The 15,923-nt window shown below is 42.2% G+C and overlaps 1 protein-coding gene across 3 annotated transcripts in view; it reads right to left on the bottom strand.

Moving 5' to 3' along the window:
• KSR1 (kinase suppressor of ras 1) overlaps nucleotides 1–15,923 on the bottom strand; it is a 229,413-nt gene that overhangs the window by 25,754 nt on the left and 187,736 nt on the right. For 2 of the 3 annotated variants that reach the window (XM_077482405.1, XM_077482404.1), the window contains 2 exons: nucleotides 14,681–15,069; nucleotides 11,472–11,568 (listed from right to left, as the gene is read on the bottom strand). In XM_077482405.1, coding sequence (XP_077338531.1) covers nucleotides 11,472–11,568; nucleotides 14,681–15,069 — 486 coding nt within the window. Of the gene's footprint in view, nucleotides 1–11,471; nucleotides 11,569–14,680; nucleotides 15,073–15,923 lie in introns of all 3 variants that reach the window. The other variant, XM_077482403.1, reaches the window with a different exon arrangement.

Genomic DNA, 15,923 nt, shown 5'->3' on the forward strand with positions numbered 1-15,923 from the left:
GGCAGAGTGCGCCTTAAGTTGAAACAGGGGAATTTTACCCCTTAAATCATAAGTTTGAATTATCACTTGCTGAAGCCACTTAGTAACAGTGGATTTCGACACTGTCCGTCCTTTCTTAGGACCCGCTGGCAGAATAAATAAGACAGTCTTACGAATCTGAGCAGTTGCCTTAAAATAGATTTTCACTGCTCTCACCACATTAAGACAATGTAGTGACTCTTCTTCTCTGGAACATGGTTTTGGAAAAAAACTATGGCAGGACAATATCTTGGTTCAGGTGAAAACCTGAGACCACTTTTGGCAAAAAAGCCTGGACGAGGGCATAACACCAGTCTGTCCTCAAATAATCTATGGCTCTTTAGAAGACAGAGCAGCCAATTCCGAAACCCTCCTTGTTGAGGATATAACAACCAAAAATACTAACTTCCTTGTCAGGAGGACTAGGGGAATATGTTGTATTGGTTCAAATGGCTGTTTCTGTAACACAGACAAAACTAATTTCAAGTCCCAAGGGTTCAAGGGTGGCTTGACGGGCAGATTAAGCCACGTCACCCATTGTATAAAACCCTGTTTCTTTAGAATGTGGGTTTCAATAGCCAAGCCGTTAAATTTAGAGACAGTAAGGAAGGATGGAATATCGGTCCCTGTGAGAGCAGATCTGGACGTAGTGGGAGGGACCATGAGCCCTCCACTGCCATCTTTATGATTTCTGCATACCATGATCTTCTGGGCCATGCTGGTGCCACCAGAATTACTGACTTTCTTTCCAGCTTGATCCTGCAAATAAGTCGAGGCAGCAACTGAATAGGGGGGAATGCATAGATCAGTGAGAACTGATCCCACAGGGTCACCAACGCATCCGTTCCGCATGCAAATGGATCCCTTGTTCTGGCCACAAAGTTAACTAACTTCACGTTGAACCTGGACACTAGGAGAGCTACATCCGGGGTCCCCCATCTTTGGCAAACAGCCCGAAATATGTTGGGGTGAAGAGATCATTCCCATGGGAATAACTGCTGGTGACTTACATAGTCCGCCAGCCGATTGTCTACTTCAGGAATGAAGACAGATGATAGGCACGGAACATTCCTTTTTGCCCAAGTTAGAATATGGTTTACCTCTCGCTGTGCTGAGTGACTTTTGGTGCCCACTTGGTGACTGATATAGGCCACAGCTGTGGCATTGTCGGATTGAATCCTGACAGGAGAATCCAGTAACCTGAAAGTCCAGGCCTTTAGAGAGACATACAGCCCAAATCTCTAGGATATTGATGGGCAAGGTTATTTCAGTTCTTGACCACTGTTCCTGGACAGTTGTCTTTTCTAGTACTGCTCCCCAGCCTGAAAGGCTGGAATCTGTCAATAACAGATTCTGGGTTAGTAACCACCAAGCAAAGTTTTGGGACACTCTTGGGGACAGCTGCATTGGCAAGTCTAAAGCTTTAATTGTTTTGTTCCAAGTAGACAGGATACTGTTTTGCAACAGTCTCGAATGAAACTGGGCATAGGGAACTGCTTTGAATGAAGCCACCATGGTTCCTAGCAACCTCATGCAAAGGCGAATGGGGGGGATAGCTATTTGACCTGACCAACTGCACCAGCTATCTTATGGAGTTGATCTTTGCCTGATGCAAGAACACCTTTTCCTGGTCTGTGTCTATGATCAGACCCAAGTACTCCAGCCTTTTTAGCAGTATTTAAAGCGGGGTTCCACCCTAAAGTGGAACCTCCGCTGATCGGATCCCTCCCCCCCCTCCGGTGTCACAATTGGCACCTTTCAGGGGGGAGGGGGGTGGAGATACCTGTCAAAGACAGGTATTTACACCCACTTCCGGGCATAGACTCCCGTGGGAGTCTACGCCATTTCCTGTCCTGCCGCGCTGTCTGCTGGGACACACACGGGTCCCAGTGACAGCGCGGAGAATTCCTATTGCGCTGCGCGACTCGCGCATGCGCAGTAGGGAACCGGGAAGTGAAGCCAATTCGCTTCACTTCCTGATTCCCTCACCTAGAATGGTGGCGGCAGCAGCCGAGGGCCGAGCGATCGATCGGCCTCGGCTGCTGGCATCGCTGGAACCCGGGACAGGTGAGTGTCCATTTATTAAAAGTCAGCAGCTGTAGTATTTATAGCTGCTGGCTTTTAATATTTTTTTTTTTTGGTGGAATCCCTCTTTAAGGAAGATTTCTCTAGGTTGCGAATCCAACCCAACTTTTCAGATAGTTGGTTGTAGTGCATAAGCTTTGCTCCAAACGAGCCACTGACTGATCTATTAGTAATAGATTGTCTAGGTACGCTACGACTGTTATGCCCTGTGCCCTTAACCTGGCTAGAGGTGGGGCCAGCACTTTTGTGAATACCCAGGGTGCTGTGGATAGCCCTTAGGGCAGGGCCACAAACTGAAAATGCTGCTTTTCTAATTCATGTGCTCCTGGAAGGAGGAGGGGTTATATAGGGAGTAAACTTCCTTGATTGGGTTTTACCAGTGTCACCACCTGAAGGTTGTCTATAACCCATTAATTACTTAAGGCTCTGTGTCCCATGATGTACGAAAAAAGAAAAATCCTCTCCCAACCATCCAAGAACAGTTTGAACAATGCCTTTTCCAGCATGATGGAGTACCTTGCCATAAGGCAAAAGTGATAACTAACTGACTTGAGGAACAGAACATCGAAATTTTGGGTCCATGTCCAGGAAACTCCCCAGACCTTAATCCCATTGAGAACTTGTAGTGAATCATTAAGAGGCCCACGAATTCTGACAAACTCCAAGCATTGATTATGCAAGAATGGGCTGCCATCAGTCAGGATGTGGCCCAGAAGTTGATAGACAGCATGCTAGGGTGATTTGCAGAGGTCTGAAACAGAAGAGTCAACACTGAAAATATTGACTCTTTGCATAAACTTAATGTAATTATCAATAAAAGCTTTTAAAACCTATGAAATGCTTGTAAATTATATGTCAGTATACCATAGTAACATCTGACAAAAAAAAATAAAAATATTGAAGCACCAGAAAATTTATATTTGTGACATTCGCAAAACTTCTGGCCACGGCTGTAGTGCAAGGGTCTGCCTGACTGCATACAAATTGAAAGTGTTTGTACAAAAATTGTATAGCGCATGGTCAGCCTAAGACAATAATAAACAGGAAAATATGGTCAGAGATTTCTCAGAATGAAAAATTTCAGGCTGCAGTACTTCTGACACACAGTTTCTCAATCAAAAATATACTCCCAGAATTCTCATATAAAGTATATGAATTCTCAAGAAAACAAAGGGTTTCTGACCTTTTCACAACTGCTTTCCTGGACAGGTAATCAGTTTACCAAACTATTTTACAACCTAGAGTAGTAATTTCAGTACTCAGGCTTTCACCAAAAGAGGACAGATCAGCTTTGGAGGCATACCTCTATTAATTTAAATGAGAATTAGTGCCAAGAAGAAAAGTGGGGAAAAAAAAACAACCCTAGTGTTTAAAGCAGACCTGCCATTATAGAAAAAAAAGGGCCTTCCATTGTGCACGTTTTTCTGAAAATGCAAGCTGCCTGGTTGCTTTGCCAACCCAATAGCTTCCTTAATTTCTGACCTGGAACAAGTATGTAGCTCAGGAAAAAATAAAATAAAAAAATCAGCACTCACAAACTGCACGCTTGTTGCAGGTCGATGATTCAGGCAGAATTGGCAGCCTCTGTGTTTCTCTTGTGACAGGATTTCCTTAAGCTAGGGTTGCTGGAGGCAAAGCACCCAACATTCACAGAATTTAAGATTTTTAAACAGATGTAGGGTTGTGGGAAAAAAAACATTATACTCACCTAGGTGGATGCAGCATTGGTTCGATGCTACATCTGTCACCTGCCAGCTTTCAGACTGAGAACTGAGCAAAGCCTGATTGCTCAGTTCTCAGTCTTCAGTGAGGAGAGAGCCGGTAACTGGCAGTCACCAGCTCTCTGTTCTGTCCCTCCAATGCTCACTGGAGGGTTGCGCTGTGAAAGGGAGGGGAGCAAATAGCTCAGGCTCCGAGCGGCTCACTGGGGGGCTGAGCCAGCTGCCAGTCCAGGCATCTAGGTAGATTCCAACTTTAAAGTCAGGATCTATCAAGAACCTGGACCAGCTCTTTGATGTCATTCAACATTGGACTGCACTCTTGTGATCCATAGGAAACGTAGAGCCAAAAAAAGCTTCTCCTTTTAGTACATTGGCCCTGCTGACATTTATCAGAGATGCCAGATGGCCTGCCAGGCTTGCAATGAATTTACTAGCTTACAACATAACTTCTATAACCTATAAAACTAGGTTACCTCTAATCCAGGATATATCAATATTTAATGTCAAAATATTTTTTTTTATGAACACAGTGGTACTATGGCCAAAAACTGGTGCATGCATTCATCTAAGGACAGCTGCAGAGAAGTTTTAGAAAATTAAGAAAAAAAAAAAAAAAGGAAGTGTACAAACTTGGCTTTTCATTGGGGTCTTTTCCACCACTACCTCATCCAACAAAATCTTGGTTGAAAGTATGTAAATAAAGTGAGGCCATAAGACAATCAGGTTTATGGCCACTTTGAAGTGCAAGCCCATCCCATCTTCAATACACTAGTGTTAATTTGTAAACTCCCTATAAAAAGAGTCTGCAGCATGAAAATAATTCTTTATTTATATGGCAACAGCTGTACAACTGAATCCATAAAATATAAACCACAGCAAACAGCCTTTTGTCACGAATACTCCCACACAGAAATCAGGCAAATAGGTAAGAGCAGAAACTGACCTATTTAGTATAGACACTTGGGGGTCTATTTATAAAACAGTGAATATGTGACTTTGACAGTAATTCTCCACTGGAGAATGTTTAGTGAATTAGAAACACATTGACCTGTGCAGAGAAGGTTTACTGAGTTTTGATTCACTGCTTATGCCCCTTCTTGCAACTATTATTCCTTAAGCAGATCAAATTTCTGGATTAGAGGGCAACACTTAGGGAAAAAATGCTCCCCTGTTTCATATGAGACTTGGCATCTTGTGGAAATCCTTAATACAACTGCTTATTTTCTTCCATTCACATTGCTGAAAAGTGGTAGGCACAGGCATTGAAGTGCGTTATGCTCATGTGTATTGCCTTAAAGTAGAATCAGGTATAAATGCAAAATGCTTTTGGATAGCGTGGCGAGGGGATCGATTAACTCTCTTAAGTGTCATGACCAATGTCACCAGAACTAAAAGGGAGGGTAAATCCCAAATGTGGTGTCACCAAAACATAGATAGAAAAGAAATCATCCAATGGGGTCACTTGTTCCCGTGACAGCCAAGAGGACAATTCCTTAATATTTGAAAGATATCCTCTCTCTGAATCTACAGGACAGGAAGTAAAAGACATAAATGGCAAATAAACTGAGTTGTTTTTACCCTCCCCTACTAAAAAAAAATAAAAATAAATAAAAAATAAAATAAATAAATAATAAAAGTTATGGCTTTAGATGTACAGTGCCTTGAAAAAAGTATTCAGACCTCTTGAAAAATTTTCCCATTTTGTCATGTTGCAAGCAAAAACGTAAATGTATTTTATTGGGATTTTATGTGTTAGCGTGACCAACGCAAAGTGGCACATAATTGTGAAGTGGAAGGAAAATGATAAATGGTTTTCCAAATTTTTTAAAAATAAATATCTAAAGAAAATGGCATGCATTTGTATTTAGCCTCTTTGAGTCAATACTTTGTAGAACCACCTTTCACTGCAATTACAGCTGCAAGTCTTTTTGGGTATGTTTTTACCAGCTAGAGAGTGAAATGTATGCCCATTCTTCTTTGCAAAATATCTCAAGCTCTCTCAGATTGGATGGAGAGCATCTGTGAACAGCAATTTTTAAGTCTTGCCACAGATTCTCAATTGGATTTAGGTCTGGACTTTGACTGGGCCATTCTAACACATGAATATGCTTTGATTTAAACCATTCCATTGTAGCTCTGGCTATATGTTTAGGGACGTTGTCCTGCTGGAAGGTGAACCTCTGCCCCAGTCTGTCTTTTGCAGACTAACAGGTTTTCTTCTAAGATTGCCCTGTATTTGGCTCCATCCATCATACCATCAACTCTGACCAGCTTTCCTGTCCCTGCTGAAGACAAACATCCCCACAACATGATGCTGCCACCACCACGTTTAACAGTGGGGATGGTGTGTTTAGGGTGATGTGCAGTGTTAATTTTCCGCCACACATAGCGTTTTGTCTTGAGGCCAAAAAGTTACATTTTGGTCTCATCTGACTGGAGCATCTTCTTTCAAATGTTTACAGAGTCCCCCACATGGTTTCTCACAAACTGAATAGGGGACTTCTTATGGCTTTCTTTCAACAATGACTTTCTTTTTGTCACTCTTCCACAAAAGCCAGATTTGTGGAGAGCATGACTAATAGTTGTCCTGTGGACAGATTCTCCCACCTGAGCTGTGGATCTCTACAGCTCCTCTTTATGAAATCTTATTCATTTTGAATAGACTGTAAATGCACCTGCACTATTTTACCAATGCAGCACACAACACTGCACAGAGTTCACATCAACAGTGTGTGTTGTGCACTAGCAAGCATGCAACATATAGTCGTGTGTTAATGTGCCTTACAGTAAAGTGAAAAATGTGCTTTACCATAAACACATATACAGTATGCAGCCTTAGGACTGTTTCAAACATACTTCAGCTTGTATAAGAGCAACGTGAACAGCAAGCTTCGACAAAACATTTGAAGAGCTTTCAGCAAGGCTTGTTGAAGCTTTTGGAGTACCATTCAACTATAGCTTGTGAATACTGAACACAAATCCTAATGGGAGTGTTGATTGTCACTTTAACCACTTGAGGACCGCCGTATTGCCATTGTACGTCAGCACAATGGCACAGGCAGGCATAATCACGTACATCTACGTGATTGCCTTCCAGCGGGTGGGGGGTCCCATCGGACCCCCTCCCGCTGGTTACGGCGGTCCGATTCGGTCCAGGAGCGCTCCGTGATGAGGGGATGGCCGTTCGTTTTCGGCCACCCCCTCTGGATCGCTCCTGGCCAATGAGAAGCTTCCTCCCCTGTGTATTGTTTACACAGGAAGGAGGAAGTGATGTCATTCTCCTCGGGGCGGTCTTTTTGACCGGACTACGAGGAGAAGAGTAAAAGTAAGTCTGCACGAACACTACACTGACATGTAGGTACACACAGGCACACAAACCCCCCCCGATCCCCCCCCCGATCGCCCCCCGATCCCCCCCCCCCGCCCCCCCTCCCCCCCCAGTCACAGTGTCACTGATTGCATTGATCATTTCTTTACTGATCAATGCATTCAGTGTCAGTTGTGACAGTAAAAACTGTCAGGACAGTTAGTGTTAGGTCCAGGGTAGCCCCCTATCACCCCCCAATAAAGATTTAACCCCCTGATTGCCCCTAGAGTTAACCCTTTCACCCCCTTTTGCCAGTGTCACTAAGCGATCATTTTTCTGATCGCTGCATGTGTCGCTAGTGTCGCTAGGTAGCTAGTTATTTTTTTAGGTTCACCGCCAGGTTTTTATATCGCTAGGTACCCCGATATACTACCCAATAATGTTTTTAACCCCCTGATTGCCGCTAGTTAACCCTTTCACCCCCTTTTGCCAGTGTCACTAAGCGATCATTTTTCTGATCGCTGCATGTGTCGCTAGGTAGCTAGTTATTTTTTTAGGTTCACCGCCAGGTTTTTATATCGCTAGGTACCCCGATATACTACCCAATAATGTTTTTAACCCCCTGATTGCCGCTAGTTAACCCTTTCACCCCCTTTTGCCAGTGTCACTAAGCGATCGTTTTTCTGATCGCTGCATTAGTGTCGCTACAGTCGCTAGGTAGCTAGTTATTTTTTTAGGTTCACCGCCAGGTTTTTATAGCGCTAGGTACCCCGATATACTACCCAATAATGGTTTTAACCCCCTGATTTCCGCTAGTTAACCCTTTCACCCCCTTTTGCCAGTGTCACTAAGCGATAATTTTTCTGAACGCTGCATCAGTGTCGCTAGTGTCGCTAGGTAGCTAGTTAACTAGGCTCCCAAAAAGTCCCCCACATGTGGTATCCCCGTACTCGGGAGAAGCAGCAGAATTTATTTTGGGGTGTAATTTGACTTCTGCCCATAGCATGTGTGAGCAATATATCATTTAGTGACAACTTTGTGCAAAAAAAAAAAAGTTTGTAATATTCCCGCAACTTTTGGCAAAATATAAAATATTCCATGGACTCAACATGCCTCTCAGTAAATAGCTTGGGGTGTCTACTTTCCAAAATGGGGTCATTTGGGGGGGGTTTTGTGCTATTTTGGCATTTTATGGCCTTCGAAACTGTGATAGGTAGTGAGGAGTTAAATCAAAAATTTGCACCCTTAGAAATCCTGAAGGTGGTGATTGGTTTTCGGGGTGCCGTGCGCGACTAGACTCCAAAAAAGTCCCACACATGTGGTATCCCCGTACTCGGGAGAAGCAGCAGAATGTATTTTGGGGTGTCATTTCACATATAACCATGGCATGTGTGAGCAATATATCATTTAGTGACAACTTTTTGTAAAAAAAATTTTTTTTTTTTTTTTTTGTCATTATTCAATCCCTTAGGACAAAAAAAATAAATATTCAATGGGCTCAACATACCCATCAGCAATTTCCTTGGGGTGTCTACTTTCCAAAATGGGGTCATTTGGGGGGGATTTGTACTGCCCTGCCATTTTAGCACCTCAAGAAATGAGATCGGCAGTCATAAATTAAAAGCTGTGTAAATTCCAGAAAATGTACTCTAGTTTGTAGACGCTATAACTTTTGCGCAAACCAAAAAATATACGCTTATTGACATTTTTTTTACTAAAGACATGTGGCTGAATAAATTTTGCCCTCAATGTATGACTAAAATTTAGTTTATTCGATTTTTCTTATAACAAAAAGAAGAAAATATCTTTTTTTTTCAAAATTTTCGCTCTTTTTCCATTTATATCGCAAAAAAAAAAAATCGCAGAGGCAATCAAATACCATCAAAAGAAAGCTCTATTTGTGGGAAGAAAAGGACGCAAATTTCGTTTGGGTGCAATATTGCATGACCGCGCAATTACCAGTTAAAGCAGCGCAGTGCGAAATTGCAAAAAGACCTCTGGTCCTTAAGGTGTTTATTGGTCCGGAGCTGAAGTGGTTAAACAAGCTGCTAGCAGATTTCAATACTTCTTGAAGCTTGTTGAAAGCCTGCTGAAGCTTGCTAGCAACTTGCTCAACTTGTAATTACCACTCCCATTAAAATCTGTGTTCAACATTCACAAACTGGAGTTGAATGGTACGTTAAAAGCTTCAACAAATCTTGCTGAAAGCTCTGCAAATGCTTTGCCAAAGCTTGCCGTTTATACTGCTCCTATACAAACTAAAGCCTGTGTGAAACAGGCCTAAGACTACATTTATGTGCCATGATAAAGCACATTTTCCATTGTTTATACTGCTCTTATACAAGTTGAAGCCTGTGTGAAACAGGCCTTAGATGCTCCTTTCACTCATGTAACTAAACAACTCAACAATATCACTGGTCAAAGATCACTTAAAATGAATCACTACGGGTGCAGTTGAATGGCTGAAGACAAGCAGTCTAAGGGCATAGATTACTGGAACCATGTCCTGTGGTCTGACGAGACCAAGATAAACTTATTTGGTTCAGATGGTGTCAAGCGTGTGTGGCGGCAATCAAGTGAGTACAAAGACGAGTGTGTGTTGCCTACAGTCAAGTGTGGTGGTGGGAGTGTCATGGTCTGGGGCTGCCGTCACTGGGGAGCTACAGTTCATTGAGGGAACCATGAATGCCAACATGTACTGTGACATACTGAAGCCAAGCATGATCCCCTCCCTTTAGAGACTGGGCCACAGGGTAGTATTCCAACATAACGACCCGAAACACATCTCCAAAATGACCACTGCCTTACTAAAGAAGCTGAGGGTAAAGGTGATGGACTGGCCAAACATGTCTCCAGACCTAAACCCTATTGAGCATCTGTGGGGCATCCGCAAACGGAAGGTGGAGAAGTGCAAGGTCTCCAACATCCACCAGCTCCATGTTGTCATCATGGAGGAGTGAAAGAGGACTCCAGTGGCAACCTGTGAAGCTCTGGTGAACTCTATGCCCAAGAGGGTTACGGCAGTGCTGGAAAATAATGGTGGCCACACAAATAATTGACACTTTGGGCCCAATTTGGACATTTTCACTTAGAGGTGTACTCACTTTTTTTGGCAGTGGTTTAGACATTAATGCCTGTTTGTTGAGTTATTTTGAGGGGACAGCAAATTTACACTGCTATACAAGCTGTACACTCACTAATTTACATTGTAGCAAAGTGTCATTTCTTCAGTGTTGTCACATGCAAAGATATGATAAAATATGTATAAAAAGGGCTGGGTGTACACACTTTTGTGAGATACTGTGTGTATATGTATGTAATATATATACACATACATACACACACATATACTAACAATGGTTTGTAAGGTATATTATTTTGATACATTTGTTTTGATTTCCCAAATAACTTCTTGCACATATGGGTAGACACGAGGAGCTATAACACATTGAGTATTTGATATATGTGGACACATTTTATTTGCAGATATTAACCATAACACTGTTTAAAATACCGTATTTATTGGCGTATAACACACACTTTTTCCTGCTGAAAATAGGGGGAAAAACACGGGTGCTTGTTATACACTGACAGCGTACCTCGGAGGGGGACGAGTGCCGCTGGAATTCACCGAGCATTCATCTCCTCTCCACTCCACTCGGCTTTCACGTCACACACACATAGTCCCGCCTCCGCCACCAGCATTGGATCAGCATTCTGTCTATCACAGGAGCTGGTCCAATGCCGATGGCGGAGGCAAAACTGTATGTGACTGCCAACAGAGTCGAGTAAACAGGAGATGATGGCTCGGTGATATCCTGCAAGAGATGAGAGCTGCATTGATGGGGGAAGATGGGCGCAGATCAGGCTGCACTGCAGCTGCAGATGGGCACAGATTAGGCTGCAGATGGGCCCTAACAGGCTGCATTGATGCTCACTGACCATTATTTTGCTTTAAAGTGGTTTATTTTATTTTCCTGAACTTCCCTCTTAAATTGGGGTGCATGTTACATGCCGGTGAATATGGTAATACATTTGTTTGAAACACATTGTTTATGGAAAAAAATGGCAACTGGATTCTATATCGTTTTTCCTACATTTTTATTCTTTTATTTTTAAAGTATTATGCTTCAGAGTAGGAACAAGCTAATTACACAGAGCAATATTGTACCCACAAGGAGGTGAAGTGTGGCTGCGTACTAGAAGGAAATGAAAAGATACCGGCGGGTTTGAGTGTTATCAATTATTGACATTTGTTATAAAATGTATTGAAATTCTATTATTCATTTTGTTACATTAAGACAAAAATCAACAGGCACGCACTTACACAGCCTGCTTACCTTGATAATTTCTTGTGCAATTTGTCGTGTTTTGTTGATATCCAGGGAGGTCTTGGGATCTCTTACAAATGCATGCAGCGTTCTCCCTTTGCAATAACTGAAACAAAATATCAAAAAGTTAATTTGGAAGTGTGTACCTCATAATTAAAACCACATTGTTACTGTATATTGTTTATCTTAACCATTTGATAAGTGAATTTGGTTTTTATACTACCGAATGTTAAAATTCAAAAACAGATCATTCCTGGGCTATACAATGTTTAAAGGGTCACTTCATTTTTTTGGGGGAAAAAAATTGAAAATGAAAAAACAAAAAAAACAAAATCAATAATATAGCATATACAATTGTGACACAAGTCCTATTGTAATTCAATGTCATTAAAAATGACCTTTCACGCACCAGTTGCAAGCTGAGTCAAAGCAGTCACGCCGAGCATGCTGAGAAGAGGTGAGTCATGCTGAGGAGAGGCACACCGAGCAGCAGCAAGGAGAGGAGAGATGCATGCGGGGGGGTCTGGGGGTGGCTAGGCAGAGTGGCGCTGGGACAAGTCACCCTTCAAAAGATAACTGTCACGGGAGGAGACAGGCAAAGGAGCGGACACACCAGGACTGGAGGAGCCGCGGGTACACTGACAAGTAGAGCAGCCAGGTAACAGTGAGTAAGGAAGCGGAAGACGGAGGAGCAGTGGGGCTCACTGAAAAAAGGAGCAGCTTAGTGTACTTGAAGGGGGGTGAATTGTGTTCCTACATGACCTGGCGTCAGTGTAGTGTTGTGCAACTCACTCTGTGATGTCTTCTCTCCTTGATCTGGAATGGAAAAGGCCGACACGAGGAGAGATTACATCACTTCCCCTGTCAGTGTTTACACTTACAAGACAGACGAAGGATTTCATTTGTCAGGACTGATCACCAGGTCCAGGCTAGATATCACTAGGGATGGGCCTGGGGATTGATCAGTTCCCGATCCAATCTGATGGTCGCGGCCAGCGGGGGGGCGCCTAACATGATGGCGATTCGCCTGCCTGTGCCATTCTGTCTCACTACAACTGCGGCGGATAGTCGGCAAGCGGTTAATTACTGCAATGCAATCAGGCTGCATACAGTAATAACAAGGGTTCATTTGGGCTTTGGAAATCTGCCATGAAAGAAATATGGAAGTTATACAAATACCTAAACGTACAACTGAAAGAACTGGCTAGTAAAACAAGGTCCACTGTATCATCAAATTAATGTAAACAATCACCTGTATGTTATGTCCCAATCAGGGGCATAATATACTTTGCCGTGCAACAGTTAACTTGCCATACATACTGTATAGCAGTTGGTGTATCAAACACATATGCATCTTACACACTTTTTTTTTTTTAAATATGTTCCGTTGTCAATACAGCTCCTCATCTCATACTATACAACATTGCTATAGACCAGGGTTTTTCCAATCCAGTCCTCAAGGTACCCCAACAGGTCATGTTTTCAATATTTCCCTCAGATGAAATGGCTGTGGTAATTACTAAGGCAGTAAAACAGTTTCAATCAGATATGCAAAATAATGGAAATCCTGAAAACATGACCTGTTGGAGCGCCTTGAGGACTGGAGTGGAGAAACTCTGCTATAGACAATTGAGACACAGCATCCTCAAATAATGTAGCTATGTAAAACGTTGCAGCTGTTCAGTGACACATAGGTTTAATTATGTTATCCACCCACAGGTGGCTTAGGCAGCCTATTAAATTTTTTTGTCCAACCAGCGGATTGAATGAAAAAAAAAAAAAAAAAAGGGGAGGATCCGATTCTCTCATGCACACATTCAATGTGAATGGCATCCTCCCACTCTGCTATTGCGTTCTGACAGGGGGAGCCTTCCCTGCCGTCAGAATACAATGATCAGTGCTGCTGGCTGGAGCCAGTGGCACTGATCAATTGGGAGAAACCAGATAGACTGGTTGTACAGAAGTCAATTTGTAGGTTTATTACAGCTATACTGAGGATCTCTCTGGCTTGCAGTGTCACCGTAACATCCTGGTAGATGACTCGGTCTCTGGATACTACATAACCCTATCTTCCAATAGGGCTATCCTCTCCTGGATCAACTCGCTGTGAGCAATTCATATTACTTTAAGTTTGAAGAACTGCCATACAAAGAGTCATTGATTGACTAATCATGGAATAGATGGTTGAATACCTATTATCTCATGACCATTGACCTGCAGGTCCATATATATTCGTACCACATACTGTCTCCATATCAATCTGGGACAACTCCTTCTGGCTCATCCATATTCTAGGGGGCTTCACTTAAAGTGGACTTTTCATAACACTAACCTATTTGACAGCTTGATAGATTTTGGGAAATTAGCTAATGGGGGTCTGCAGTGTGTTTAAGCCAATATCCAGCCAACATCCCTGCATGGTACCTACCTCTGCTCTCCTCCTTGATCCCATGCATGTATGTCTTGGTCTATTTGTTAAAGCTGTTGTGATTTATGGTACCATCTATTACTTTACCAACTTCACTTGCTTGGAAGATCTCGGGATTTTAGTTAATGAAGTCTGAAGGGTGTCTGCATAAGCCAAATATTGGTTGAAACCATTGAAGGACAGCTCGTATTTCTCTTTCCCTTGATCCTGCCAATTGATGCCTCACCTATGTGTCTTAAATTGTCATGACACCTGAGGTACTGTATGCAAAATCTGTGTGACCTTTTGTCTTGTGGATGTGAACACCTGTGACTACTTTGTTATTAAAGTTTTATAACTTTATAACATCTGTTCATTATTTCCATATATTTTTGTATTCGATGTTCAATCAAGAAAGAAATTTTACATTTTTAGGTGAAGACCGCTGTCTGCCCTATCCTTTGTCCTAAATATGAATTTTATGCGTCTTTTCTATTTGGAGTTCAGGGCAAAGGGAAAAGGCGCCACCCACAGAGGGTGAGTCAGTATCCCTATATCTGTTTGTTTTGAATGCGGACATCATTCAATATAGTGCAAACAAGCATAGCTCATCTTTTATGTGCCAATGGTGGCTTAATACAAATTCTTACATGTTTGCTATTCAATTCAATTTTTTTTTCATAAACTTGTAAAAAATATTAAACATGTATATATGCTAAATAAAAAGTGTACAAAATAAAAATATATTCAAAAGTGTTTGTTCACCAGGAAATAGTACATTGTTCAGTACAGTGTTATGAAGGGCACTCACCTAGTGATAATGGCCAAGTGTGGCGGGTGCATGCAGGCCCCCATGAAGAGCACCACATTTTCATGCCTTGTCTGCCTGTAGTTCATCACCTCCTTTTTGAACAATTTAAGGTGATCTTGGTTATTTCCATCTATTTCCAACATCCGGATAGCTACCTCCCCATGCCACTTGCCTTTGTATACTTTTCCCCACCTTCCCTGACCAATAAGTTCTTCAAGTTCAATTTGTTCGAAGGGTATGTCCCATTCCTGTAAGTATACACTAGTCTGGCTGGCTTTGCGGAAGATCATTCCTCTGAATGTACCACTGGTGGACCTTGATGCCGGGAGCTCATCCACTTCATCATCATCATACTCTGGCTCAGATTTGTTGGCTTCTTGCTCCTCAACCTGCTGGAAACAAAATGATCACAACACTCTTAAAAACCAAATTAAGTCCCTGTCTTGAAAGATAATGTTATACAAGCTCAAGATCCAATCTACATTTTAGTAGTAACAAATATTTGAGAAGTCAGCAGCTACTAGAGGCATAAATATACATTTCTATAGATAAATATATGGCCCAAATCAACCTACCTAGAAGGTAGGACAAAGGAATGAATATCTTTCTATGTAAAATATATAATCTTTTTAGCTCCTTCGTGTCTTTAAACGCTAATAAATTATCCAATGGACCCAACAGAGAATAATTATGGTTTACTTGTGAAACACCTTTGAGGCTGTGTAAGCATTTGGGGCAAGGCAGAGTATAAACAGTTAACGGAGTGCATTCCTTTATGCCTATTCTTACCATATTACCAACGCTGACTTTGGACTTGATAAAACACAGTGTACCAACACCAGCAGATGACATGGCTCCCCAAATCATCACCGACTGTGGAAATTTCACACAGGACCTCATGCAACTTAGATTCTGTGCCTCACTCCTCTTCCTCCAGACTCCGGGATCTTGATTTCCAAATGAAATGCAAAGTTTTCCACAGTCTGTGATGATATAGGGAATCATGTCATCTGCTGATGTTGGGCCACTGTGTTTTATCAAGTCGAAGGTCAGTGCAGCCCTCTACTAGGAAATTCTAAAGTACTTCATGCTTCCTTCTGCTGACCAGCTTTACGGAGATGCTGATATTTTCCAGCACTGTCAAAAGTACCAATACCTAGTTTAAATGGTCATGGTATCCCTGTGCTTGTTTGGCCAGCAAACTCACCTGACCTAAACCCCATAGAGAATCTGTGGGGTATTG

This window comes from Lithobates pipiens, unplaced genomic scaffold, assembly GCF_037356315.1.
Source record: "Lithobates pipiens isolate NorthernLeopardFrog02 unplaced genomic scaffold, aLitPip1_a1.2 Scaffold_16, whole genome shotgun sequence".
NCBI classification, from domain to species: Eukaryota; Metazoa; Chordata; class Amphibia; order Anura; family Ranidae; genus Lithobates; species Lithobates pipiens.